The 27,205-nt window shown below is 33.4% G+C and overlaps 5 protein-coding genes across 7 annotated transcripts; 2 read left to right on the top strand and 3 right to left on the bottom strand.

Moving 5' to 3' along the window:
• Positions 1 to 807: 807 nt before the first annotated feature.
• On the bottom strand, positions 808 to 3,974 carry LOC148561222 (uncharacterized). 2 transcript variants are annotated; one of them, XM_088491950.1, is made up of 4 exons: positions 3,640 to 3,974; positions 2,764 to 2,910; positions 1,812 to 1,891; positions 808 to 1,168 (listed from the first exon to the last, which is right to left on the bottom strand). In XM_088491950.1, the coding sequence occupies exons 2-4, from the start codon at positions 2,875 to 2,877 to the stop codon at positions 1,090 to 1,092; spliced, it is 273 nt and encodes a 90-aa protein (XP_088348076.1). In that variant the 5' UTR covers positions 2,878 to 2,910; positions 3,640 to 3,974; the 3' UTR covers positions 808 to 1,089. The 2 variants fall into 2 exon arrangements, with proteins under 2 accessions (XP_088348076.1, XP_088348075.1); XM_088491949.1 differs by having other exon boundaries at positions 2,764 to 2,916.
• Positions 3,975 to 4,910: 936 nt separating this feature from the next.
• LOC148561223 (uncharacterized) lies at positions 4,911 to 7,767 on the top strand. Its single transcript, XM_088489357.1, has 3 exons — positions 4,911 to 5,316; positions 5,688 to 6,080; positions 7,059 to 7,767. Exons 1-3 carry the CDS (start codon positions 5,080 to 5,082, stop codon positions 7,578 to 7,580), a joined length of 1,152 nt encoding a protein of 383 aa, XP_088345483.1. The 5' UTR covers positions 4,911 to 5,079; the 3' UTR covers positions 7,581 to 7,767.
• Positions 7,768 to 9,010: 1,243 nt separating this feature from the next.
• On the top strand, positions 9,011 to 11,607 carry LOC148561224 (SNAP25 homologous protein SNAP33-like). The gene is made up of 6 exons (XM_088489987.1): positions 9,011 to 9,192; positions 9,600 to 10,166; positions 10,350 to 10,443; positions 10,532 to 10,662; positions 11,049 to 11,146; positions 11,319 to 11,607. The coding sequence occupies exons 2-6, from the start codon at positions 9,675 to 9,677 to the stop codon at positions 11,416 to 11,418; spliced, it is 915 nt and encodes a 304-aa protein (XP_088346113.1). The 5' UTR covers positions 9,011 to 9,192; positions 9,600 to 9,674; the 3' UTR covers positions 11,419 to 11,607.
• Positions 11,608 to 11,653: 46 nt separating this feature from the next.
• Positions 11,654 to 16,125, bottom strand: LOC107622715 (heparanase-like protein 1). The gene is made up of 10 exons (XM_088489986.1): positions 15,884 to 16,125; positions 14,439 to 14,703; positions 14,293 to 14,329; positions 13,882 to 14,062; positions 13,611 to 13,759; positions 13,296 to 13,529; positions 12,861 to 13,050; positions 12,618 to 12,743; positions 12,423 to 12,525; positions 11,654 to 12,332 (listed from the first exon to the last, which is right to left on the bottom strand). The coding sequence occupies exons 2-10, from the start codon at positions 14,646 to 14,648 to the stop codon at positions 11,919 to 11,921; spliced, it is 1,644 nt and encodes a 547-aa protein (XP_088346112.1). The 5' UTR covers positions 14,649 to 14,703; positions 15,884 to 16,125; the 3' UTR covers positions 11,654 to 11,918.
• Positions 16,126 to 19,046: 2,921 nt separating this feature from the next.
• On the bottom strand, positions 19,047 to 27,176 carry LOC148561225 (pre-mRNA-splicing factor ATP-dependent RNA helicase DEAH10-like). 2 transcript variants are annotated; one of them, XM_088491713.1, is made up of 13 exons: positions 26,746 to 27,176; positions 26,635 to 26,681; positions 26,469 to 26,549; positions 26,129 to 26,345; positions 25,346 to 25,769; positions 24,816 to 25,019; positions 24,166 to 24,326; positions 23,403 to 23,588; positions 21,901 to 22,132; positions 21,122 to 21,321; positions 20,465 to 20,599; positions 20,092 to 20,299; positions 19,047 to 19,605 (listed from the first exon to the last, which is right to left on the bottom strand). In XM_088491713.1, exons 1-12 carry the CDS (start codon positions 26,835 to 26,837, stop codon positions 20,116 to 20,118), a joined length of 2,163 nt encoding a protein of 720 aa, XP_088347839.1. In that variant the 5' UTR covers positions 26,838 to 27,176; the 3' UTR covers positions 19,047 to 19,605; positions 20,092 to 20,115. The 2 variants fall into 2 exon arrangements, with proteins under 2 accessions (XP_088347839.1, XP_088347840.1); XM_088491714.1 differs by having other exon boundaries at positions 26,129 to 26,334; positions 26,746 to 27,162.
• Positions 27,177 to 27,205: the final 29 nt, after the last annotated feature.

Here is a 27,205-nt window from a genome sequence, read left to right on the forward strand (position 1 = left end):
TTGTTTTCCTTGGCAACTTTTATTCAATGAGTTCAATATAAACTCATTTTGCAAATGAACATTTTACTTTGAAACTTATTTTGGTTAAATTACACAGTTGGTCCCTACATTTTCAGTGAAATTGCAAATTGGTCCCTATACTTTAAAAGTTTGTAATTGGATCACTAAAGAGAATTAAAATTTACAATTTAGTCCCACCGGTCAAAAAGTGTTGATTTAATAGAATATTCTGTTAAAATAGAGAATATACTGAGAATATTCTATTAAATCAAACACTTTTTGAACGATAGTGACTAAATTACAAATTTTAATTATCTTTAGAGACCAAATTACAAACTTTTAAAGTATAGGGACTAATTTGCAATTTCACTAAAAGTGTAGGGACCAACTGTATAATTTAACCTAATATAAACTAATTACAGAAGACTTATCACATGGCTCCATTGATATAAGATATTACAGAGTAAAGCGCCAATTTAATCTTTGAAGTTGGAATCGTTATTTAAGTTTTTCTTTGACATTTGAAAGATAATAATCAAGTACCTTACAAAGTAAATATAATTACAAACTCATTTGTCTAATTTAAATTATTGGTTACAATATTATTTTTGTCCCTGCATTTTGGATAAATAATTGTTTCTAATTTTTTTTCCCTTCTATTTGTATTCCAAACATTTCAAAAGTAACTCAATGTCCCAATGTAATAAGAATGATATTTAAATTTTGAAAGACAACATTATCATTCCTTAGGAAAGAGGTATGTTTTATCATTTTAATTTTACAGCAAGTGGTGGAGCAAGGAGTTGCAAACACTGGAATTTATATTCTACGTAACAAACATGCTATTTGTGGCGATTATAACAATGAACATGTGATCAAGAAATTATTGTTAAAGTTATTTCAACAATGCAAGTGGCCATGCTTTTTATTGGACAAGCAACATGCCAACATATACCGCAGAACAAGATGCATATAATGCCTATTTTGCATGGCAAAACAACAGAGATAGATTTAGTTACATATGATTTGCATAAAAAGCATCCATGTTGAGTGATAAAGTTGAAACCAAAGGGATTTGTAGGAATGGCATTACTCAACTTTTACAGGTTTCTCCTCTCTCTTTGGAGGTTCCAAATCCAGATAGGTAAATGGCTCCGTTGGTTCCTCACTGCAAAATCCAAAACTGTCATAAGCAACATGACAAAACACTCGCAAAAATGCAATTAGAAAACTTTTAGGGGCTATTTGTGAGATAGGAAAACTCCTGCCCACAATAAAATTGCCAGCTTCATTGTATGCGCATCAAGAAATAGTTGATATGATTCTAATAATGACTAACTCTTTGCATAAAGCCTCTCTAGGTTTCAAGAACTTATGGAGTAACCTAATGTAATATAGCAATATTACTTAGGTAATTACCAAGAAGGCTGACTCTTTCTCTTTCATTGAATCCTCCCAATCGTTTAGAAATTCAATGAATACCAGGGTCTATAATACCCAAAAGAACGGACTCAAAGCGCCCTACTTACTTATGGGTCCACATTCTCAATGAATGCCGAAACGACTGCCCTAACATCTATTTCGTCAAGGTTATAGTCTAACTACTTTAGCATGATACATGACAGAGCACAATGGCGTCGTTTGATTCATGTAGCCGACCCCACTTAATGGGACAAGGCTTTGTTGTTGTTGTTGTAGTATATACTATATAGACATGCATATGTTGAAATTGAATGTTGAACTAATTCACAACATTCAGTAGTAAAGATATTCATAGTCCAGCATAGATAGATGATACCAATAATACTCACCCAGGTTTAGAACGCATGCATTTCCAGAAGAGCTTGAAAGGCCCTGGAACTGTCTTAAATGGGTTTCCCTCGAAACAAGCCTGCACAATTTGAGACAATAACAACAAGTTTATACCAACTAAATAAAGATAACAAGCTGAAATAACCATAGACCTCAAAACTCAACTCACATTAGCCATTCTATCATGGCCATTCTAATAGGTTATATACTTATATATATATATACATATACAAAATTTGCATATTTCTATCCTCTATCTTGTGTTCTAATATGAGATTTCGACAAATTTTACACATTGAGGCACAATTTAGAAAGAGTCATGTTAGTAGCAAGAATGCTTCCATTGTCACTGTGAAAACTATGAAACTTGGGACTCATTTACAATTTTCTCAGGGCAAAATTGCACGAAATGAAAACCAAACAATCATGAATATAGAAAGAATCAAAATAAAACAAAACAAAACAAAATAAAATCAAAATGAAAAACAACAAAAGCAACATGCGACTTAAATATATGTTTTGGCCCTTTATGAATGGTTAAGGAGATCCAAGTTAAATCCCCTTGGGCCAGATACACGGTAGAAACTCAAATGCAGTCGACTTCACGTGAAGTTGATACCTGAGAGCCGTTAGATGATTTGACTGATTTGACTAAATTTTCATCCAACGATTCTCAGATGTCAGCTTCCCGTGAAGTCGACTTCACCTGAGTTTTCACCATCCCGATTTTGGAACCGATTGTATCGGATTTTTTTATGTTAACAATATAACTTATCCCGGTCCTTCTGCTCTGATGGCTATGGCCGAAGGGTTGGCGGTTTGTGATCACAAGAATAGACATTACAAAATGGACCTCATAAAAATGCAAACTATGGAACACAAATGAAACGATTTTGAAAGAAAAGAAGACAACTGGAAAAAATGGGGTGAAATTGATGAAGGGGGTTTCACCTGAACGACATCTTCAACACGGTCGTTACACCGGTGGGCTTTGGGTTCACGATGACCCTCTCCGGTGATTCCCCATGGACTCTCTCTCCTCGGCACTGGCCTCGGTTCGCTCATCTTCTTCCTCTAATCCTCTTCTTCTTAGTTCAACTGAACCTTTTTTAAATAGAAATAACATTATAAAAGATTCAACATATAATTTTAAATATTTAAATTCAATGATTTCTAAGCTAATAAAATTCAAAGTTTTTCACAATTTTACATAATAACTTCTCTATAATTTATCATTAAAAATTCACAAACAAGTTTAAACATCAAAATTTATGACTGAAGAAAATCAAAACGCATTATGCATACTAGAATATGCTAAGTTAAGGGGAAGTACAGTACTAGCAAGCTCAAACCTTATTAGAATTATCATTTAACATTGAACATTTGATCCACGAGATTGTAAATCAATAAATAAAAAGAAAAAAAAAATCTCCCTAATATTGTTGGTAGCAATGTCATGTTCTCATATCAGATATATATTCACAATGCAGTTCGATTTAAATTGATATCAAATACTAATATCACAACTTTTTGTATGAACTTATAAAATTTCGGTTTTCTAAAGTTCTGTAACAATTGAAAAATTCAATGCTGGATTGATGGCTAATAACTTATAGTTTGATAATACAGCAGTGTAAGTGATGAAATTTTGTAATTTTTGGCATTAGGTAAAAGGTAAATGTATCCAAACATGCATATCACGAGAATCAATTGCAATCTTGCTAAATTCAACCGCACTTGCTTCTATGCCAGCAAATATTTACCAGTTGCTTTTGTCTATCAGCTGCAAAGTTTGAAAATTAACTGTCAAAGTTTGGGAAACAGTACCACAGAGAGCCAGATCAGCTGCAGAACAGTTCGAAGAAGTGGAGGAAGGCAGCAGACAAGCCGGAGAAGGGAACGGCGGAGCTTGAGGCAGCAGATCTGATGCCACCGAGCAACGACGACTCGCGGACAGCAGCGGCACCGGAACTCGAGTACAAGACAGAAGCGGCAGAACTCAGGCCTCGGGGAGAGAAAGAACGTCAGCAAAACAGGGAAGAGAATCGCTGCGGAGCTTAGGGGCGCCGGCGAGAGCAAGAAGCGATGCCGACTGGAGGGTGATGTGCCGGCAATGGAGAAAACGGCGGGGATGACTGTGAGTAAGGCGAATTTATTCAATTTTTTAAGACGAATTCGATATTTATTCAAATTTTTTACGGTGACGACTCACTTGCAATTGACAATTTAGGGGTGTTCAAATTCAAACCGATCATTAAATCGTTTATTCAATTCGATCTAAATTGAAAATAGACTAAAATCATGTTAATTTGGATTTGATTGGATTCTATTTTTTGTAAACCGCTGGATCGGATCAGATTTCGGATATAACCAATCCAATTCAATCTAAACCGCATAATGTATTATAATATTATTATTTTATTATTATATTTATAATTATACTTCTAACATGTTCAATTTGTTATACATTTTTATATTATTCATGTATTATTATTATTTAATAAATATTTTATGTTCAAAATGTTATTTATTTATTTATTTTAACTAATCTAAAATTTTATTTCCATTGTTATGTTATCATTAGTTTTTAAAGATATTGTTGAGATTTGTTATGTCATTATCGATTATTTTTTTTTGTCTAGTGTCATTGTTGATTATTTAAAATTTGATGTTAAGACTTGTTATATGTATTTAATTTTTTTAATTTACAAAACCACAAATCCAATCTAATCCAAACTATTTAAAATTGGATCAGATTTTTTTTTTAAAAAAAGCATTCAATCCAAACCGCACCGTAAGTAAAACTAGTGTTCGGATCGGATGAGTTTTTGACTCAAAATCGATCCAAACTGTACCACGACCGCCCCTAATAATTTCACGTGTTTAAGACAAGGTAAAAACTCAGCTGAAATCGATGAAGGTGATAATTTAGTATTTTCCTCGTCAACTTAAAAAAAATAAAAACTAAAGAAAAAAAAGTGGAGATATTAAATGAAAGCCCATTAGTCACCAAAAAAATGGAAGCCCATTAATTAAAAAGGCCCAGAAACCAAAAAAAGAGAAGCAGCTATTAGCCCTTGAATCCTTTCTCTTTAGGAGATTTGCTTCTGCAATTTCATTTCCGATTTAGGTTCACCTGTGTGCGCTTCTTTTCTATCTTTCTCTTTCTTCGACCTTCCGAATTCCGATCATGGTGTTTCTGTTGTTGCAAATGTAACATCATCAGTTGAGAGAGTGGCCACACTGTAAACCCTAAACCCCAAAAATATGTATCCACATCAGCAGCAGCAGCAGATGCAACATTTCTATCCATCTTCAAACCCATTCCTTTGGGCTTCAGAACCTTCTATTCACCCTCCTGGAACCGACCCAGTTCCCAATTGCAGCTCCTATATTTCAAATTCAACCCTTTCCGTTGCTCCTTCTTACTCTTATGCTGCCCCACAATCAACTGATCCTCAGAATTGGATCGTTAAACAACCTGAATCCGTTGGATATGATGCTGTAAGTATACCAAAGTTTTCAGCTTTGGGAACGATAACATTGGTTCTTTTCTTGGTTCTTTTCTTGTGTTATGCTACTTGGGGTGCATTTATTGATATTGTTTGAACTTAGAAGGCTATTTATTTATATAACTTGCATATAAACATGATTAACGGTGGGAGGAGGAATCTTGATTATGGAATTTTAGGTATTGATTATGGAATGCTTAGTTTTTTATAGGGATGATAGAAATGCAATTAGGGAGGTAAAGTGCATTTGATATCAGTACCGAAAAAGGAAAAGTTTATTTAACCTTTGTCCTCTTGGATTGTAGATGATTTATACTCAAATTTGCATTTTGGTTCTGGATTACATTGATTCTGATAATGCAGGCTGTTGGATCATCATCATCAATGTCTTCAAGTTTGCCTTTGACTTACGACGGCACATGGTTACAGCAAATTTTCACTCATGAGGAGGCTAACCAAACCAAAGGCTCCAAATCAATGAGATGTGAAGTTTGCAAAATCGATTGTAATAGCAAAGACGTTTATGAAAAGCACATATTTGGAAAGAAACACAAGAAGAATATGCAGATAATTGCTAATCCCATGCAAGCAAATGTACAAAGTCAAACAAGTGTATGCAGCGAGGTAAAGAAACGGAAGCTTTCAAATGGTGGTGCACCGGTTGATTCTACGAAGATTTGCACAATTTGCAACATTGTGTGCAACAGCCAAGATGTATATAACAAACATATAGCAGGAAAAAAGCATGCGGCTCAGGTGAACTGTAATTTGAATTATCCTTTTGTTTTCGATGCATAGGTTGTAGATTTTGCTTCCTTTTTTTCTCCTTATTCATGTATATTTATGCCATGGTTCATGATTTCTTTTAGAGCTTATCCAAACACCCTCTTGTAGGCATAACTTGTTGTATTAAACTTGTTTCACAAAGAAATTGATATTACCCAGCTAAATTCCAAAGTGTCCAAACGACATCGCAGCATGAATCACTTGATATTTAAAGGGATCTCTCGTAGCCCTGCACCCTGCCTCACGAAAGTTGGATGAAACCAAAAACCCTAATTAAGGTGTGCCAATTTCTGGCGATGTTTGTATTTGGGGGCAAGTTGAATTGTATGGTAGGAGCAGAAGGAGAAGCTGATGATGAGAGTATTATAGGCATAAGCTGCAGCAATATATTTGCGCATCGTGTTCTCATAGTACACGAGTTGTTGCAGCTATGTTGAATGTGCCATAATGCTAATCTGAAGCTCCTTTCTCTTATTATTCCTAAGCATTAATCACTAAACCTTATGAATTCTTAACCACTGAATTCCAAACGGTTTTTGATTTGTAGAACTGGTTCGCTAATGCTACTAATGGAATGGTTATGACTGTTTAACCTTGGAGCCAATAACTTTGGAATACTTACTCCTTCATATTTAATGACTTCTCTTTAAATGATATGCCAATCAAGTATATCCATTATCCGATATTTAACTTTTGATGACGGAGGATACTATGAATTGTTAAATTCGTGTTTTAAATTATATATTATCAGGTTTAAAATTGGGTCTGTCGATGTTATTGGCTTATGGTTAACTGCTTGCAATCCTTATTATTTCTCTGTCCTCACTTTTTCTGCTTGTATTTTTATACTTGGATCAATTAAGCTTGTTGTATTCAAAGACCACATTTCTCTGGGTTAAGGGAACAATTAGATTTTTCCAACTCAAGTCATCTTTGATCATTTGACAGGTTGCATTGATGTCCAACAACGGGATTGGTCCATACATTGCTGCATTTAAGAGTCAAGGTATTGGTCCTTGGAAAAAAGCACCAAAGAAGGTCAAGGTTATGCAACCTGTATGGTGTGACACTTGCAAGGTTACTTGTAATAGCAGGGATATGTATGTTTCACACTTAGCGGGGAAGAAACATCTCAAAAACTTGGAGAAACAGTCAAAACCAGAAGCCAGTGCAAATGCCGCCAAACTGTTAATTGGCCCGCAGGAAAAGCCGAATACTGATAAAGTGAAATCGGAGGAAAAGCCGGATACCGATAAACCAAAAGCAAAGAAGGCTAAGGACTTGGATATCGAGGCAAAGAAGCTCAAGGTTGTAGAAGGTGGCACTGCTGCAGATTCTGTTAGAACGTGCACTGCTTGTAATGTTGTATGCAACAGCGAGACAGTTTTCAATGCTCACCTTATTGGCCATAAACATGCTGCTATGGTGAAGAAGCAAAATTTGGAGTCAAATGGGACAACTGCTAGCTGAGATTATTAATTTATTAGTGCTAACATGTGATCAAAATTTGTAGAGCTAATGCTGTGATCACTACTTTTTTGCTTGTCATTTCAATTTCAAAGTCTTTGATCTGGCATTGTATTGTATAGCTTCTTAGGGCGTACTTTTATGTTTGGATTGGTGGAAGGAGATGGAACAATAGAGTTCTGTTGTTTTAGTAACATCAAATCTTCTTTATCCTATTACATTTTGTCAACCATACTCTGTTTGACATTTTTGAGTTTAAACTGACATTACCATCTAATTCAAAACAAGGTCCAAATTTAAAGAAAGGATAAATTGATATGCTATTCTTAATAGAAAAATGTTACGGCTACACAAAAAATTAATTATTATGTATGTATATAATTACATGTAGTATTTAACTTACTTTTTATGTTTATTTTGTATTTTAATATGTAATTTATAGTTACTGATTTTGATGTATATGTTGCATAGTTCACCAATCAACTTTTGTGCTCTCTTTCTTTCAAAATTTTTTTAAATTTAACTATACATATTTATTGAAATGACAACACAATAACTATTTCATTAGATAAGGTTAATTAGATGGATTAAACAATGTCATTATGTCTTATTATATATCATATATCATATTTATTAAGATAATCAGTAAATTAATTGAACATTTATAAATTTTAAAAATATACAAAAAAATATCTTTTATTAATTGCAACTTATTTTTTTCTTTCTATAATATTCACTATTCAATTGGTAAGTTATTAAAATCCAAAAATAATATTTAAGAATTTGAATATCCAAAAAAAATATTTAAAAATTTAATTTTTATTTATCAATAAAAAAGTAAAATAATTTTACACAAATATTCAATTGAATATTATCATATCATTAAAAAAAACTAATTTTTAAATTTATCATATCATTTATTAGTTATCGAAAATATTTAGTAACAAAAAAAATTTAGCCAAAATCAGTCAGAATTTGTTTAATGAACACTAAATAAAATAAATTTTGACTATTTTTTTAGTATTACCGTTAATTTTAAAAGATAATATTTAAAAGATACATACTTACAGTAATTACTAATTAGTTATTAGCATTGGATTATGTATAAATATCATTCAATATATATATATATATATTTTTTTTTTTTTACAGAATGGATAAAGAACAAGTTAACTGCCAATGAGTTATAGCTCAAATGGCATAGACTCCCCATACGTAATAGCTCAAATGACATAGACTCTCCATATTCAATTAAGAGGTTGCGGGTTCGAGTCTCCTATCTTTCCAAATTTTGCCAATGAGTAATAGCTCAAATGGCATAGACTCCCCATTCCCCATACTCAATTAAGAGGTTGCAGGTTCGAGTCTCCTATCTTTGGTAAAAAAAAAAAAAAAAAAAGTTAATAAATGATCAAATAAATTCTATTTGACGAGGTTGAATCTTGACTGCTTCCATTTCCATTTTGCATTTACAAAGCTTCCTTGTCCGCGTTTACTTTGCCAATTTCAAACTTCAATCCAACCCTCTCTATCTCTCTCTCCTCTTCATTGCGCGTCTCGTGTTCTTCAACTTTGCTCTTCTCACTTCTCGCGCTCTTCTTTACATTTCTTCAAGGTAACTAACTATCTCATGCTTCCTACTTTTTTTATCACTTCAATTTTCGATCTTTTCATGTGGTTTCTGCTATTCCTTCGTGATTTCTTTCTCATTTTCTGTTATACATGGTTTCTGTTGGAAAAAAGAAAAACTTGGGATGCTGTTTTTGTTGTTTTTCTTAGCAGCTATTTTGTGAAGTTTCGATTTTTTTTACTTCAAAGTTTGTTGTGAATTTTGGTTTCGTGTTGACTAGGAAGAGTGAGAAGAGTAAAACTAGGAATCCCTAAATTCGATTTTTGAGGGGATTCCAAACTCGCTGTAATTGATTACCTGATGAGTGTGCTAAGAATCTCGACTCTGTTTGTTTGGTTTTGTTTGTTGGCTTGTATCAATGATTATTGAATAATTCTTGCTTGCATTTTTAGGTACAAGTTAATTTGTCTTGATATCAGATAGGATAATTGTTTTGTCTATATCTGATCAAATCCTTCTGAGAGAGAATGTTTGGTTCAAAGAAATCTCCTCTGAAAGCTGCTAAGCCTAGCTCTGCCGACCCTGCCTATCATGTTAAATCAGGTTCCAATCCGTTTGATTCTGATGATGAGGCAAATGGTAACAGGAAGTATAATTCGGCCAGGAAGTCTGATCACCATGCATTAGTTTCGCATGAAGTTAGCACAAACCCCTTTGATGATGTTGATACCCACGGGCACGGTTCATCTTCATCTCATGCCTTTTCATCTGCCGATCGGAACAGATTTAAGAGTGATTTCCGTGACTCTGGAGGTTTGGAGAGTCAATCAGTGCAAGAGTTGGAGAATTATGCTGTTTACAAGGCTGAAGAGACCACCAAGTCGGTGAAGAACTCGTTGAAGATAGCCGAGGAGATAAGAGAGGATGCGACCAAAACTTTGGTGATGCTGCATCAACAAGGCGAGCAGATTACCAGGAGTCACAATGTCGCTGTTGACATTGACCAAGATTTGAGTCGGGTATTGTTCTTGTTATTGCATAGTTAATTAGCGCAGTTGTTTTGGGCCTAGTGTATTGGTGGTTTCTTTGTGGTGTTATACCTTGGTGAAAACAATGTTGCCGCTTTTGTTGTGCGTTCCTTTCCAAAGAGAATATGAATGGCATTATCGACTAAATGTTCGTTATCTTATTACTGGTTGCAGGGAGAAAAGCTTTTGGGAAGTCTTGGTGGCATGTTCTCCAAAACCTGGAAACCAAAGAAGCCAGGCACAGTTAAAGGACCTGTCGTTTTCAGAGGTTAATATTATTTTTATCTGTTCACCTTGTAAATTTTAGTAATTTTAGGAGTATCTTGACCATTGACATTATGTTCTTCATGACACAGATGATCCAGTTAGAACGAAGGGCAGCCACTTGGAACAGAAAGAGAAGTTGGGACTGACTTCTGCTTCTAAAGGGCAGTCAAGGACACAGAAGGCACATTCTGAACCAACAAATGCACTTGAAAAAGTTGAGGTATGTGTCAATGCAGTGAAAGTGTGTCCAATTATCTTGTGTTGTGATCAAGATAGTTTGCCATTGTCATAAACCATATCATCGAATAACTTTTGATAGAAGCATCACATGAATGATTTAATACCTTGACATGTAGCATACACGAGCTTCTTTGGCCTTGAGGTGTAGAGTATACATACTGATCTTCTAGGGACCAAATTAGTAGTTTGCTCTTATTTAGAATATTGTATTTTTCTCATACCAATAACCTACCATGCTATAGTTATTATTATTATTCCAGCCTGGATGCTGCAATTTTTGTTTGTCATACTCCCCTTCATATTATTGTACAGTGTTTTCTTTGTTGTTACTGTTGAATTCAGATACTGAATAGTGTCCCAAAACAGGTTGAACATGGAAAGCAAGACGATGCATTGTCCGATTTAAGTGATCTGTTGGGAGAACTTAAAGGCATGGCTATTGACATGGGATCCGAAATCGATATGTAAGTCAATTGATTATGTGTTCTCTAATTTTACTTTCTAATAAGTTGTAGATATTATTGAACACCAATGTAGTTTCTTGTGAGGATTATAGTTTAACTGATCAACATTGATGCTTTCTCCGGTTATAGTTTAACTGGAAATTAACTATAAGTGATTTTGATAATGTTGCAGACAAAACAAAGCCCTGGATGGTTTTGAAACTGATGCGGATATGTTGAATATCCGCATGAATGGTGCCAATCAACGCGGGCGTCACCTACTCAGAAAATAGGCCGGTGCTGATGCAGATCATAATAAGATTGGTTTCAACTTGTATTGTTTCCTTCCTACCCTGCTTCAACACTTTTCATTATTCTGTGGATGGGGATTTGCACATTCTATGAAACTATAGTTTTTATGTAATATAGTATTGATTTGATCTTTGAGATTATTTATGAAATCTATATGATTCATACATAAACGTGCAATTAAGATAGAATTTGGGTTAACTTCAACTGAAACTAAAATAATTGAAACCAGCAATTTTATTCACAAGTTCATTATACAACTTATATGTTTCTTCAAATATTATGTTATTGCAAAAGCTATAATAATGCTCATTACTTACAATTATCATGAGATATGCAATTCCATGGTCCTAGTGTGTAGTGTACAACATTCAATAGATAAAACTTTAGAAGACGTGTGGTTTGTAAAAGATTTTCAAATTGCTGAAATCTTATATTGTAAAACAATTCTGATATAAAAACATTCTTCTAACCACACATCCTTTTAAAGTTTTCGGTGCCTAGAACAAGCTGGGGCATCAAAGTTGGGGTATACAATAAATGCAATAGACAAAGGAGAAATATATATTGGAGAATGCACATTGCTTTTAACTGGCTCCAATGTTGGTATATCTCCCTCGTTTGTTAGCTTCAATGGAACACCATTCAGCACCATGGTTTGGCTTCGAAGGTAACCATCTTTTGGAGTTAAGTGGTACTCCTCTCTGAATGTCACATCTGATCCTTTCGTTCCGACCCAAGAGAACGCCCTCTTGAGGCGAGCAATGAATGAGTCGTCGTCTTTCTGGGTGGTTTTGGCCGTGTTATTCTCTTCAACACTTGCGGTCACAGGGTTCCGAATGTTGAGTATGAAACGAGTCTGATTACTTAAGTTGATAAGTAGTAGTGTTACACCCTCCTGTATGATGAAATTGATGAGAATTTCAACAAAGCTTGATAATTTTGAAACAAACAGAGAGCTTGTATTTTTCCAAGTTAATGCACTTACTCTGTCTTTTGAACAATGAGCATAAGTGCGCAAAAATGGGGAAGAAACATCACTTGAAACTGCAAGAACCCTCTTTCCCATTAGCCGATGCCACAATAGTGCACTGTTCATACACAAGAACAGAAATAGATATGTTCAGCACTGATTTAGTGTTATAAATCTTTGTTGTTTTTGCAGCTATCAACTTCCACTTACCTGTAATAGTCAGGGTTGGGAGTGAAAGTGGTAACATTGATAAGGCCATAATTCCCTCCGATTAAAGTCTGCCGGCAATAAACTTTAGTGTTGTAGGTGGAAGCCATTCCAAGTTGATCCAAGTACCTGTAAGAAATTGAAATTTCCAAACTTACAATTAATGCACTCTGTACTGTCAGTGCATACAAGATAAACTCGATAGAATGTCAATGTCATAATCCTCGAATGGACGATGAAGATTACCAAAAGCTGTTCAAGAATGAGTTGGAAACAGAAGGACTGCCGCTGTTGTATGCACCGCCAGCTTCTCCTACCCATGCAGAAGACCAAGGACCATGTTCTTGAATGGTTTCTGTAAGATTGCGGAAAATATATTCTACCCTGCTCAAGCGTATAGGATCCAGAATTTTCCTTTCGAGATGCTGGTCGCTACCTGAAAATGATAATTAACTACATCTGATTCTGACTGATTCCAGTCAAAAGTCTAAACTGCTTACAAGAAATTGGAAAAGTAGAAAAAGAAAGGATTACATAGATATATTACAATATCAAATACTCGGTCCATTCCCTTTTATCTGTCACTGTCACTTCCAATGATAGATAAAATGAAATGGAAACAGTATTTGGTAAAAATGACAGCAGTAGAAACTAGAAAGAGTTAGGTAAGTATAGACCAACCTGGCCCCAAATTATACAAGTGATGAGTCACAACATTGATTATGCCAGAACCTGAAACTTGAAGAAGCTTGTCATACCACTGCTTTTCATAAAATCCACCCGGTGCTACGAGTGAAGGTTTGAACTTGGAGTTCTCATACAATACATCAATAATTTGTTTGAGTTTTATCAAGTCTTTTCCATACTGCGCAACACCGACACTAGCACCAATGCCTTTACCACTCAACTCATTACCTACAGCAGAATATTCAAGAAAGGTAAGTCACAAGCATCAAACAGAGGATGACTTTAACAAATAAGTATCCGTTTTCCTACCAAGTTCCCACGAATCAATCTTGTATCCTTTCGAGACAGTGTACTTAAGAAAATCGTAAGTATTCTGAGGGTCCCAAGCTCCTTCCCAAACATTATGCCTAATCTGGTGCTTCCCATGGAGTGCATTCAGTCCAAAAATCACAATGACTCTGCAAGTGTCAAAGTCCAATTAAATTACCACAGCAGCCATATAAGTATACAACTGAATATTAGAATGCAGCTAAGTTGGAAGTCATTCCGAAATCTCAACAAAGGGTGAAGAAATTCTCACCCTGTCTTATTGAAAAACTGATTCAGCTCATCCCACCTTTGCATGTGTAAACATCCCTTCGAAAATCCAAACAATCCACCACTCATCTTTTGAAATGGATGACATGGAGTTTGCAGTCCTATATCATACAGCACCTGATCTTGCAAAGAACCTCCAAGTCTTATCCTCAAAGGCTTGAAAGCTAATCACACAACCATTATTCAAAGAATAACATCATACTTTAAGTCACTATACCGGATATGATACTCACGCCCTTCCCTTTTATATGTTATTGTCAATTTCTGATACTTCCTAATATCCAAATACAGAGATCCAAGGATGTATCAAAAAGTAACAGTGACAGATAAAAAGTAACAGAGCAAGTATTAGAGAAAGCATATTGTTACTTAACAAATGCAAATATACACGAACCTTGGATAGCTTTGGCAAGGAAAGGATGAGTCAAATCCTGGAAAAATCAATCCACATTGAATTGAACAATGACTAAAGCTTCTTTTTCCAAAGTCCTAATTGGGAGAGGGAGTTGAATAGAAACATGAATTAAGAGAAATACTCACCAAATTTGAAACAGAAGAATGTCCCCATGGACAATGGTTGTAGTCACACTTATCATGAGGCCACCAATCAATAGTTGCACAGACATAGTTATCACCTGTTTCGGCTTTTGCTTGAGCTCCATCTACCAGAAGTGAACCATGTGCAATATCTTGACTTAAAGTAACGCGAAGAACACTCAAAAGAAGAAACAATGCAAGATGGATTCCCATTATTGGCTCAGTTACAGTGCTATCCAAGTCCAACACAACTAATCCAAACTAAGTTCTGTAAGGGATGAAAAGCTAAATTACACACAGATCTTCTGGAGCTATATAGTATAGCAATTTTGTTGTGTCTGATTTCGAAGATATGAAATGATAAATGTTTTGAGACTAATATTACATAAATGTTTGATTTGCCTAAAGTGAAATATTTTGAATACAACGATCTTTTGAATTAATGTGGTATGTCATAAATATTATGAACATTCTGATAACAATAACATACTTTACTCATAAACAGAAAAATAATAAGGGTGAATATTGTGATCTTCCGAATTAATGATGGCATGTCATAACTCATAAGTATTGAATATAACAATAACATACTTTATTTTGAATATAACAATAACATAAGTATTGAATATAACAATAACATACTTTAAAAAATAAAATAAAAAAGAGATGAATATTATGATCTTCTGAATTAAGGATGGCATGTGATATAGATTAGCTATAGTCAAATAGTAATGGTGAAGAGCAACACCAGTGCTTTGTGATAATTTAGGTAGCAATTCTAGTGATGAATTCACCAGGTAATGATAGTATTCCCTAAGCAATTTTACCCACACTGAAAAGACTTTATCAGAAAAACAAATTTTCAACAAAAACAGAATCACATGTCTAACTAAATACCATCACAACATTAGAATGGAAAAGTCATGTAACAAATAAATAAATAGATGGATAACTTCATTGTGCCATTAATTAATCATGATAATCAGTTGAGCAGTGGTTGATGGTTGATATCTCAGTTAAGAAAAAGAAAATAGTAATAATCATGATCTATTGTTAATCTTCAGTTTGAAGTTTGAAGACTCAGTCAAACAAGTTATATTATTCTTTTCTTATCTAAGAAAACCCACTATAAATTCATCTCTGATCCAGTCAAAAGAAATTCAAAAAAAAAATAAATCTTTCCTGATTAAAATAAAAAATTGTCACACAAAATATTTAAATATAATGAAAGATCTAAATCTAAATATATTCATAAGTCATAGACAGATGTTTGTTTTCTTCAGCTGCCATCACTCTCCCAGAAGCTAAATCCAGATGTATAATCAGAACCCAACAAGACAAAAGAAAAATGAGAGACCCCCCAAAGAAGATGCAAACACAGATCAACAGAAAGGAACAAACTTTGATAAGAACATAAGAACCCAGATGAGAGAAAGTACAATGCTTACAGTTACAGTTACATCATCAATGAACAAGGGTCAATTGTTGTTGTGCAGCTTCAGAAACATCAATGTTCCATCCAACTCTTTGAGCTGCGTGATGGGTCAATAATGGCGGTGGCTGCTTCTTCTTGTGACTGATAAAAAAAGGTTCTTTTCTTTTTTTATGTTGATATGGTTTTCACTTTTCAGAGACACTTCCAGTGTCCGTACAACAGCGGTTGTGCCTATCTGAGTTGTTAGCCACCCCACTCTAATCAATAATAATAATAATAATAATAATAATGATTAAAAATTCTAATTAATTCTTCAAATTATTCTCCTAATTTCTAAAAAAAAAAAAGGTTTTCAATAATTTTTCTTTTTGATGTTTTTAAAATATAACATTATGTATTTGAAATTTTTAATTTTTTTAAGTATTAAAAAAATAAATTAGAATTCCTAATCATTATTAATATCCTATTAAGCACGGACACTTTGTTGAGCATGTCGGACACATTTCGGACACGTGTGTCTGCTGTGTCCAATCGTGTTTTAATAAAAAATAAATTTTTTTTTCGGACACACCTAAATACCATCACCTGTCAACGTGTCCTGTCTTATTCTTAACATATATTTTTAAAATAAATTTAGATATACTATATATTATTATTTATTAAAACAAAAAAAATATTTTAAATACTTGATATAATTAAAATAAGATATTAAAAATAATTAAAAATTTTAATTTATATTTTAATATCAATAAAATATCAAAATATCATTACGATTTATCTAAAAAATACTTTATATTTTATATATATGCGTGTCTCATGTCATGTAAGATTTTAAAATTCGCGTGTCGGCGTGTCAGTGTCCCGTGTACGTGTCAGTGTCTATACATTATAGCTAATATTAATAGATTCTAATATGACGTGTGTTAATTGAACAAGAGTCGCGAAAATTGAATAGATATATTTAGGAATTGAGATATGAAAATCATATGATATCATATTAATAGTTTAAAAATATATTTTAAAAGAATTATATAAATTTAGATTAAATTAGATCAATTCAATGCATTAGTTAAATAAGCATAAGGCCTAGTACATAATTGATGCTTAATTGGTTGTCAGAAATTTAAACTCTTGCTATAAGCATGAAAAATGTTTCTTAACTTGAATTTTCACTTTCAATAGATTGATCTATTTAGCTTACCGACAATACTTAATGTAAGCTCTCCAATATAGGGACTTAGATTTTGAAATAATTATTTTGCGGTTTGGATAGGGTTGTCTTTATCAAAGGTGTCGGTAGTTAGTAGTTACATTAAGCTTACTCTTTTGGGGGAAGACATTACCTCATATTGCATTTTATTTATTTCTAGAAGTGGCTTAGTTGAGTACAAATCATTGGAGAAAAAGAAAAACAGTTATTCAAGATTATATACTTTAATCTACAACAAGTTTCAACAATTAAATTAAGTATAAGCATTTAAATTACTTTTAAGTAGAATAAGATCCACCCATAAATGAGACTCGATGTGCGGAATAATAAATATTAAAAATTATTATGTTTTGTAGAATTAAATTAAATATATGTAAATTAAAGTTAAATTTAAAAGATATTTTATTTAAAATAATTTGTAGTACAAAAAATTTAGATATTAAATCTCTACAATATGATTTTTAACATGATGTTCCTAAAATTATTAGTATTTTGTTAATAATTATATATATAAATAAAAAATAAATTATTGGTATATTTTTTTACTCTTTAAGTATTAATTTTATTTTTTTTTTTTGTTTTTGTGGGTTTTCTTTTAATATCTATTTTTCTTCTTTTCTTAGTGTATGTAGTTTTTTAATGACATTTACAATAAAAAGAATAAAAATATATAAATTTTTTGTTTAAATAAGTTATTTTTAATAAAAATAATTGAAATAGTATAAAGTAAAATTATTTGTTAATATTTTTTTTTGACCCATTCTGTCAGATAATGTCTCAAGTAATGCAAATTCAAAATAGTGTTGGAGAATGTTCAAAACTAAATCTTTAATTTCTTTCACAACAATTGTGAATAAAAAATTTGCTTTCATTATACCTTTCTATATAAATCATTTGCATATTCTATTTTCAAATTTTTTATAGTATAGACTTTTTTTTCTTCTAACAAATATTTGAATTTGTTCATCATATTTTTTTTTACAATTACATGAAGATGTGTTCCCTGCAGTGTTAGTAAATCATAGTTAATAATTAATTAAAAAAATTGATTACATTTATTTTTTCTAAGTTATTAGAAAAGGAACAATGAATAATATATTGAAAGAAGTATAATTTTAATGATACTAAAAATACAATTAAATATAAAGTATTATAAAATAATATAAAAAATATAAAAAAATAAAAATAATAAAAATATTTTTTTTGTAAATTCAATTTAAAAAGACAATAAATATGTTTGTTTTGTATCTTTTCATCTAATATAATCATTTCTAAAGCAAAGAAGTTTCTCTTCATTTGTGGGAATTAATGTTTTCCATAGATGAACCACGCGAACTTTGATAAAATAATTGTCTGTTTGTTTGATGATATTGTCGAAAGAATGATGCTCCCTAAGTTTGAGATATTGTGTAGTTCGAAAATAAATTTTTTGTGTTAAATTCGATATGATGACATTTGTAATATGAATGTTTATTACATTTAATGAGTTATTTATAGAAATTAATAAATTAATTATTAGGGTTATAAATTTATTGTATTGTTTATAACGATAAGATATAATAAATATAAGAATATAGACTCAATGTCTTTGTAAGTTACATTTTATTGGTGCTCTTCATGGGAAAATCGAGCCAATACCACGAGGGACATAGATAGAATGGTGGTAAAAGGTATCGAAAGACTAATAAAAAAAAGTTTTTGAAAGTGTGGACCATAAGAACTTTCTTTTAAAAAAAAAGTGGACCAATGACATGATTGTTGTAAGCTGGTGGCAGTGGAGGTGAAGAGTGTTTAGATTGTTTGGCAATGGTCAAGAGTGGGATTCGAGGTTAAGAGGGGTGAATTTTTTGAATTATTAGGATTGACATTGAAAATTAAGAAAAAAATAAAGGATAAAATTAGAATTAAAATGTTGACTAATGATTGACCACCTAAAATTTAATAATAAGGATAAAATTAAAAGTTATTTTAAACGTTAAGGACAAAATTGAATCGAATTAAACATTAATAGTATTTTTGAGAAATTTTGAAAACGTTAGAAACAAAAAACATATTTTACCCTTAAAATTAATATACAAGATTAGATAAATATGCAGATCTAGAAAAAATAACTTTATACACTGATTATTGAACTCATTAGACAAATAATACCACTAGCACCTAAAGTTTGATAGAATTTGGCAGCTCAAAATATTTGTTAACTGGTCTAACTCAATTCCTTTGCTCAAGCTAATCCACCACCTCAAATGTAGCCATCGACGGCAAGGTTTGCGGTTCCATCACTCACCCGTTACCGAATCTCGATAGCAGTAACCACCCAAGTAGTAGAAAATGAAGCAGGAACAACTCAGTAAGAGGTGTATGTCATTGGAGGATCCAGCCGCATCTCCATAGTTTCAGACAAGTAATGATAGCAAAGACAAGCCATTAAAACTGTTGTCATTTCATATAAAGTCGATCTTCAACATCCATAAAGTAGACATATTCTGAACCTTTCACTGATCTTGCTGTAATAGATAAATGTCCTACGATAAAAATCAATCATTTCAGTGCCATTTATATGTGGAATGAATGGATAAATTTTGTACAAATCATTTCTTTAATTTTTCCAGGTGAAGGGGTTTGAACAATCATTAGCATATTATGTTTCACATCTTGAGATTAGGTGCAAAGCAATTTGACTGTACATGAGATTATCAGTTCCATTAAGCTAGGATTTCTGGGAAGAAAGAAAAGAAAACCTAGAGACATCACAAGCTAATCAGATCCATTTTGTTACTAAGCTGATATCAGCAGTTATTCCAGTTTAAGTGTAACATGATTAATATGCCAAGCATAGTGTTAAGGCGACAAAGATATAGGAAACTTTTGGGAATTTCAAGGCCACTTTAGCAAGTTGCTTTATTCTCTATGGATGTAAAAATGGCAAAGATTAACATAATAAAAGTATATAACTGCCCAAAATTATCAAAGCACAAATGAGATGCAAAAATAAAGAAAGTTTTAATTACCTGTTTGTCAAAACCATGAAGAATTTAATTTTTCACAGCATAATATTGAGGAGCCAGCTCAGTTAACCATAGGTAGTCAATTCTGCTTACATTCCGAATGTACTTGCTATTAGTTTGAACAAGTTCATTAAAAATAATACACTCTGGTTTTTGCCTGAATAATACAGAAGATGGGTGGATCTGCACCACCAGACCACTTGCCAAGGCCCTGCCATGTCGTGACAAAGCAGAAAATTGTTTCGATATAAGTAAAATAAATATCTGAGTTGAACACTATATACAGTTGCCAATTAGCAAACAAGTCAAAATGCTAAAGAATAAAAATATAAAATTCCACAGGAGTTTGAACTTAATAGAGGGAATAGACAACAACCTGTATGTGCCCTCAGGCTGCTTTACAGCCGCATTGAGGAAAAAGGAAGCAGCAAGACATCTGCGGTACTGAAGCATATCATCTCCACAAGAAGCTAGATTCAGCCCCATTTGTTCAGCATGTACCCTAATTTGCCTGCAGTAGTTATCAGAGATGAGAATGCATAGAGTAGATTTCAAGCAAGACAAGGTAAATTACATTCACCCCTACCCACATTTTTTGACCAGTATGCACTCACCACCCCTACATTGCACCAATTGTTCGTCTAAATAATACACTTAGATTCCTGGTATTAATGTAACTATCAAATCTTTATACATGTGCCTATACCTGTATCTTAATACTTTTTATTTTGTTTTATTTTACTTTACTGAATTGAAATGACAAAAATGCCCTACATAACAATGTTAAACGAAAGAGAGATTTTGCCATTGTTCTTTCGTCTCTACAAGTTCTCTATGCATAAAGAGAGTGGAGTTAAAAATGACTTTATACAACCTATTTAATGTCATTTCAATATAATGACACAAATAGAGGGGAAGTGCGTGCATGCTATTCAAATAAAAGGATGGTGCCTGTAATTTGATAAACCTCAGGGGCTGTGAGTGTAATTTACCCTTAAAGATATCATGAATTTAGATTTAAAATAACAACTACCTGTGGATGTCACGAGCATGTCTAAGAGAACGACTACTAATAAAATTATCCTTACACCACTTTCTGAAAGCCTTTTCAATTTTTGCTTTGCCCATTTCTATTGATCTCTTCTCTAAGAAATCATTAGATGCTCGATACACATTAATCAAAGTAATGTGGTCTCCCTCCGGACTAGAGAAGCATTTTATTGCAGTTCTTGCCTAGTAAAAAGATGAGAAAAACAGTAACTTCAATTGCATGCAAGGAATAGACAATGAATGACACCTGTAATTATACCAACACTAGAATTTTCCTACAGAAATTCATTGCTTATTTTATAAATCATTTATACACTATTTACACATCCTGTTAAATAGTCAATAGAGGGGTAGACTATGGAAGTATACAATCAATGATTAATATTCATATTTGTTTGTCGGATTAAATAAATTTTTGGTCCCTACGAAACACCTCTTATGTTTTGGTCCCTAAAATTTTTCTTCTGATTTTAGTCGAGTAAAATTAAAGTTACCTATTTTAGTCTTAGTTTGTTCCATTAAGTGCTGAACTGGCAGGTTGAATGCTGATGTGGCAAGACATATCACATCAGCAAGCAAATTAATTGTAGGTACTTAAATAACCAAGTTTGAAATTTTACTAAACGAAAACCAAAAAAATTATAAGGACAAGAGGAAAAAAAGACAGGCATTTGATCAAAATCCTTTTAAGCCTTGTTTTTCATAGTAACATCAAAGAGAATATAACAGATATGCAGTAGAATCAGAATTCGTTATTCAAACCTCTACTTGCTTTTCCCGAGGAGCATAAAATATGGATTCCACAGACAGCATTGCTACGGTTATCAACATCTCCTCTAGGCAGTTATACTGACTAGCTAAGATAAGAGCTTTGGAATAAACAGGGTCCAAGGGCAGCCGAGCCATTTGATGCCCAACAGGATCAGAGAGTTGACAGTCATCTGTTAGAGCACCTAGTGAAAATAGCTGTTCCAATGATTTGATAATCGCTGTCCTGTTCAAACATGAAAGGAAACAAGCTTTCAATAATGTTTTGCATAGTATATTAGCATATAGAAACAGTAATATATATATCCCTGACCCTGACCGCGGCTACTTCAGTTCAACAGTACAATACATGATACAGCTTACAAGAGATCAAAAGAAATTTCAAAAGCTCACTAACAAGGGATGCCAGAAGAATAATTCACTAATATATTATCAAAGAGATCAGAAATTACATCTAGTCAGACAGAAATTTTTATTTACCTCATGTATGCTTCCAAATAGTGGTCATTGTACCAAGATTGTAGTATAATGTGCACCACAGTACAAACAACCATATATGTTGTTCTCAGGTTGCACTATGATAATAAGTGGAATGAACCATTAAAACTCATTTTTACTACCTTAGAAAGTGGTTGTGGTTGATGTTATAATGAAGATAATAGAATCATTTGGATCTGTTTGGATTCAGAAAGTTGTTTTTTTTCTTCCAAAATTAATCACAAAACTCCACCTTCTTTATTTATTTATCAAAAGCTAAAATATTGAGGTAATGTGCATCTTGATTCCTGAAATTGATTGGATGGGTCAATTTGATCCCCAGCTTTTCAAAATGACCAAGTGTGTGTCCCACTTTTAGAAACAACGAAACTTTCGTCTCACATCCGTTAGGGTAATGCTGAAGTGAACATTTAAATGCCACCCTGGTACTATAATAATTTTTTAATGTGTAACAATTCTTAATTGTATTCAAATGGTATTTAATATTGGTCCATAGGTCTTAATTAAAAAAAAAATTGATACACATCAATAAGACACATGAACCAACTTCAAGCACCATATTGACCATAATTAAAATGTTTCCACGTCAACTAGCTATGACAGTAGATTTAACTAACCAAATTAGCAGTACACTAACGGTTGTGACACGGAAGTTTGTTCAAAGACTAACATGGGAATCACATTTCTGAAAGTGAGGGACAGAATTTGTCATTTTGAAAAATGAGGTACTAAATTGACTCATTCATTCAATTTTAGAGAGTAAAATGGGTATTACCTCTGAAATATTGGTTGGAATTTGTTAGAATTTGTTCAGGAAAGGGAGAATTCTACCATTGTGCCATCAAAAACCATATGTCAAAAATAAAAAGGATTCACCATAGACATATCTAAAAAAAATGATACGACAAATAATTATCAGCAAAAATGGAGCACATAAATACTGATAAATATGTAAATGTAGGGAAACAATGAAACCAAAATGCTGACAAGTTTCTCACCGTGAAGGTTTCTCAATAAAATCAAACCCTAATATGTCATCAACACCCAAGGCCTTAAGCTGCAAAATCACATTAGATAGGTTGCACCGCTTAATCTCTGGCTTTGTCGAATCCTCAAGCTTCTCAAATTCACTTTCTGGATATAGACGAAAGCATTTTCCAGGTCCTTCACGCCCTGCACGGCCACTGAACAATAAAGCTAACAATCAGTTTGCTCGTACTTAATGAAGAATTCCATGTATATGTTAATTTCAGTAAGATAGTTTAGCGAGAGTAACTATGCAAATGATATCACTCATTATAACCAACATATGATATGTAAGAACAGCTACACATAAAATCACAATTAAAGAATGAGCTATTATACAGAAAAGAGAGTTCAAGACTTGAAAAGGCATCATAAAGAAAAAAAAAATGAAAGGTTACATCACTCAGTTTAATTTCATTTTCTGATAAAATATATTACAAGCTTTATAATAAAGAGATTCCCAATGGACATGCATAGCCAAAAAAAAAAAAAAAAAAAACACACGACAAAAATAAATTGAAAAATATACCAGAAACAATATGCTAGGTTTGCATCTAAAAGGTATTTGTTCAGCAATGCTGTGTGATGTGCGGAAAAGGTTTTCTACACTAAACTACATTAACACTGGAAAACTGACATCCTCGGTTAAACAGAGAAAAGCTTGTCGGGTTTTTGTTGACTAAATTAAAGCAACAATCAACATTAAGCACACTAAAACAGAATCTTGCAGCATACCTTCTTTGCAGTGCCTGGGATTTGGATGTAGGTACTATAATCAAAGATTCCATGTCTTTTCCAGGATCATAAGAACGTGCTTTGACAAAGCCAGGATCTATTACATACTTTACTCCAGGAATCGTTACTGATGTCTCAGCAATATTAGTTGCCAATATCACCTAAGAAAGAAACAGAAAGATAACTTGAATGCAACTAAAAGCAAGTGAGTACCCATTCGATAAAGATTATTATTTAAAATTTGCATCAGATCCCATTAAACAGGTGATGCTCAATTATTTAAAAAAAAAAATCATAGTGTTCATAGGGATTATGTCTAGCTGAGCTGAAATTTACCAAATCATAGAAGGTAGTTGTTATGGAAAAGCTGGTAGCACTTACAGTGAACCTTACTTGAAAATAGATTATATATGAATTTAAAAGCATGTGCATATGCATATTCAACACTAAAATGAGGCCACCCGCATTTCACTTTAAATTATAGACATGGTCAGACAAAACAGAATGCTTCATGATATTTAATGGAAACCTAGACCAAATATATCAATCATTTTAAATATGTGAATCCAATTTTACAAACATCTAACTTAAATATATTTTCCCTTTAGTTTTATTGAATCAGTTGAGAGACAGAGCCAATGATGAGATACCTTGCGAAACCCAGACGGAGCTGGTGCAAAGACCCGCAACTGCTGCTCAGATGGAAGAGCTGCAAATATAGGCACAACTTGAAGCTTCTGACTCCCTTCAGGAAACTGAGTGAGTCTGTCATTGATAAGCTTTTCAACTGATTCAATCTCTTCTTGACCAGTCAGAAATACTAGTATATCACCAGGGCCCTCCTTTGAATGAATCTATAGATCAATGACATGAGTTTAAGCAACAGAGCTATGAAGTTTGTTTCTCAGTCATCCATCACTCACTACATTGTTATAACCGTATACCATATGATTTAATTTATAATATATACGCGGCAATATCGCTGGATGATTCAATGTGCTAATGAGAATGAATGGAGTGAGCCATCGCATGAGTTATGAAGCTGTAAATACCATAAATGCATATGTAGAAACCAAGAGTGATGCATTGTAAATATCCAAAGATTTCTCATTACAATCAAGTAAAATATCGATTGCATTATATTAGATTAAATGAAGTGGTTATTAATTAAACCTATCACCTGGAATATTGTTATCAAGGAAGCATCTAAATAGTCTTCTTCTGGATGGCATGTGTAAAATATATCCACAGGAAATTGTCTCCCTTGGATGTGAACAGATTTGGCACTGCCAAAATACTCGGAGAAAGTGCGAGCATCAAGACTAGCAGACATAATTATTAGCTTCAATGGAGCATACTTGTCGTGGTTATCCTTTTTAAGAAAACTGCTGCTCTGACCACCGTATTCTTTCTCTAGTGACATGCCAGCATTCACATTCTTTTTTCCAAAGTTAATGCCCTGATCATCAGCAACAGATCTTGACCGAGCAGATTGTACATTTTTTAGCAAGGCCAGCAAGATATCAGTGTGGACAGTTCTCTCATGTGCTTCATCAACAATTATAACAGAATACTTGGAAAGATATGGATCCAACAATGCTTCCCTATAAGCATAAAGAAACACATCAGCTATGCTATACAAAAATCTGCACTTACAATCTACAGAAAACAAATATTTCAAATTGAAATCTCCTTAGCTGCTTCAAATCATATACAACTAAAATCCATGTCAAAGAGGGCGATTTGTGAAGAACGTGGTTTGGTTAGTCCATTCTTAAAGAAAACAACTTAAAACAAATGGCAGAAAGACACCTCCACCAAAGCAAAGTCATAATTTCTTCTGTATTTCAGTATTGAGAAGAGCAACAAATTCTGATTGGCCAAGTTCCCAGTAAAAGTCTCACAAAATGAATCTTAATGGAAAACGAAAAAAGATATCCAAACATCCATGTTACACGTATACCTTAGAAGCAATCCATCTGTCATATATTTAATTCTTGTTGAGCTGGAAGTAGTATCATCAAATCTAACAGAGTACCCAACTTTCTGGCCCAACTCAACACCACATTCTTCAGCAACCCGTTTTGCAACTGTAATGGCAGCTACTCGTCTCGGTTGAGTTATCCCAATCACTTTTCCATCACGGCAAAATCCAGCACCAAACAGGAACTGTGGAATCTCTACACAGTAAAATGGAATACATAGAACATGGTGAAAACCTGCTATGTCCAAAAGCCTTTTTTTCCTTTACTTTCATAGAAAAGCTAAATCACGAATTATATAAAAAATAAGATGTAACCTACGTGTGGTTTTCCCACTTCCTGTTTCTCCAACGATAATCAAAATATCATTCTTTTGGACCTCTTCAATGAGTCTTTTCTCAACTACAAGAGAAGCATAATCCGAATTATCACAACACAAGCTTCGAATAACAAGGAAGAAAAATATAAAATCAAGCTCAGCCAATACCAGAAGCTATCGGGAGAGACTTCCTCTGCTGTGCTATCTTTTGCCTCCTGAAAAAAAAAACAACTATAAATGTTGAAAAACAACAAAGTCAAGTTTTCCAGAAATACATACCGTGCAGAGAACTCAGTTTGACGATTCTGTTTTCCATTAGAGAATTTTCCGGTAGAACAAGGGCCATGGCTTCCCTTAGCCATGGAAGGCATTTCAACAAATCCAAAACTGTTAATTTGGAGATGCGGCACTGGCTACCACTGAGATTTCAAAGACTTGCTGCAAAAGAGCAGCAAAGACGATACCGAGTTAGGGCCTATCTGTCCGCGAGGGTGGTGCTGGCTGGTGCTGGGAGGAATGGTTCGGCGGCGTTGGGAGGTGGTAGGGGGAAGGGGTTCGCCGGCGATGGGAGGTGCTGGAAGGAAGTGCTGTAGAGAGTGCAGTGAGTGTTTTGAGCGGCGGCTAGGTGGTCACGTTTTTTTTGGGGGGGTGTTTTGGTTTTGTTAGGGTTTCTTTTTTTAGTGAACCGGTTCGGTTAGAGTTTTAAGTACAAGCATTTAAATTACTTTTAATGACTTTT

This window comes from Arachis ipaensis, chromosome B6 (genome assembly GCF_059453495.1).
Source record: "Arachis ipaensis isolate K30076 ecotype BB chromosome B6, ASM5945349v1, whole genome shotgun sequence".
NCBI classification, from domain to species: domain Eukaryota; kingdom Viridiplantae; phylum Streptophyta; class Magnoliopsida; order Fabales; family Fabaceae; genus Arachis; species Arachis ipaensis.

Bases quoted from the DNA above. Each gene is read 5' to 3' on its own strand.
- LOC148561222 (XM_088491950.1), bottom strand. From the start codon at position 2,877: ATGAGCGAACCGAGGCCAGTGCCGAGGAGAGAGAGTCCATGGGGAATC. The intron at 1,892-2,763 runs GTGAAACCCCCT...CAAATTGTGCAG, and splicing joins GTGTTGAAGATGTCGTTCAG to GCTTGTTTCGAGGGAAACCC. The intron at 1,169-1,811 runs GTGAGTATTATT...TGGATTTTGCAG, and splicing joins TGCATGCGTTCTAAACCTGG to TGAGGAACCAACGGAGCCAT.
- LOC148561223 (XM_088489357.1), top strand. From the start codon at position 5,080: ATGTATCCACATCAGCAGCAGCAGCAGATGCAACATTTCTATCCATCT. The intron at 5,317-5,687 runs GTAAGTATACCA...CTGATAATGCAG, and splicing joins AATCCGTTGGATATGATGCT to GCTGTTGGATCATCATCATC. The intron at 6,081-7,058 runs GTGAACTGTAAT...ATCATTTGACAG, and splicing joins GAAAAAAGCATGCGGCTCAG to GTTGCATTGATGTCCAACAA.
- LOC148561224 (XM_088489987.1), top strand. From the start codon at position 9,675: ATGTTTGGTTCAAAGAAATCTCCTCTGAAAGCTGCTAAGCCTAGCTCT. The intron at 10,167-10,349 runs GTATTGTTCTTG...TACTGGTTGCAG, and splicing joins TTGACCAAGATTTGAGTCGG to GGAGAAAAGCTTTTGGGAAG. The intron at 10,444-10,531 runs GTTAATATTATT...TTCATGACACAG, and splicing joins AGGACCTGTCGTTTTCAGAG to ATGATCCAGTTAGAACGAAG.
- LOC107622715 (XM_088489986.1), bottom strand. From the start codon at position 14,648: ATGGGAATCCATCTTGCATTGTTTCTTCTTTTGAGTGTTCTTCGCGTT. The intron at 14,330-14,438 runs GTGAGTATTTCT...TGATTTTTCCAG, and splicing joins ATTCTTCTGTTTCAAATTTG to GATTTGACTCATCCTTTCCT. The intron at 12,744-12,860 runs GTAATCTTCATC...AATTTCTTACAG, and splicing joins TCATTCTTGAACAGCTTTTG to GTACTTGGATCAACTTGGAA.
- LOC148561225 (XM_088491713.1), bottom strand. From the start codon at position 26,837: ATGCCTTCCATGGCTAAGGGAAGCCATGGCCCTTGTTCTACCGGAAAA. The intron at 26,550-26,634 runs GTATTGGCTGAG...CTTCTCTTGTAG, and splicing joins GTCTCTCCCGATAGCTTCTG to TTGAGAAAAGACTCATTGAA. The intron at 21,322-21,900 runs GTTTGAATAACG...TCTTTTTACTAG, and splicing joins CTCGGGAAAAGCAAGTAGAG to GCAAGAACTGCAATAAAATG.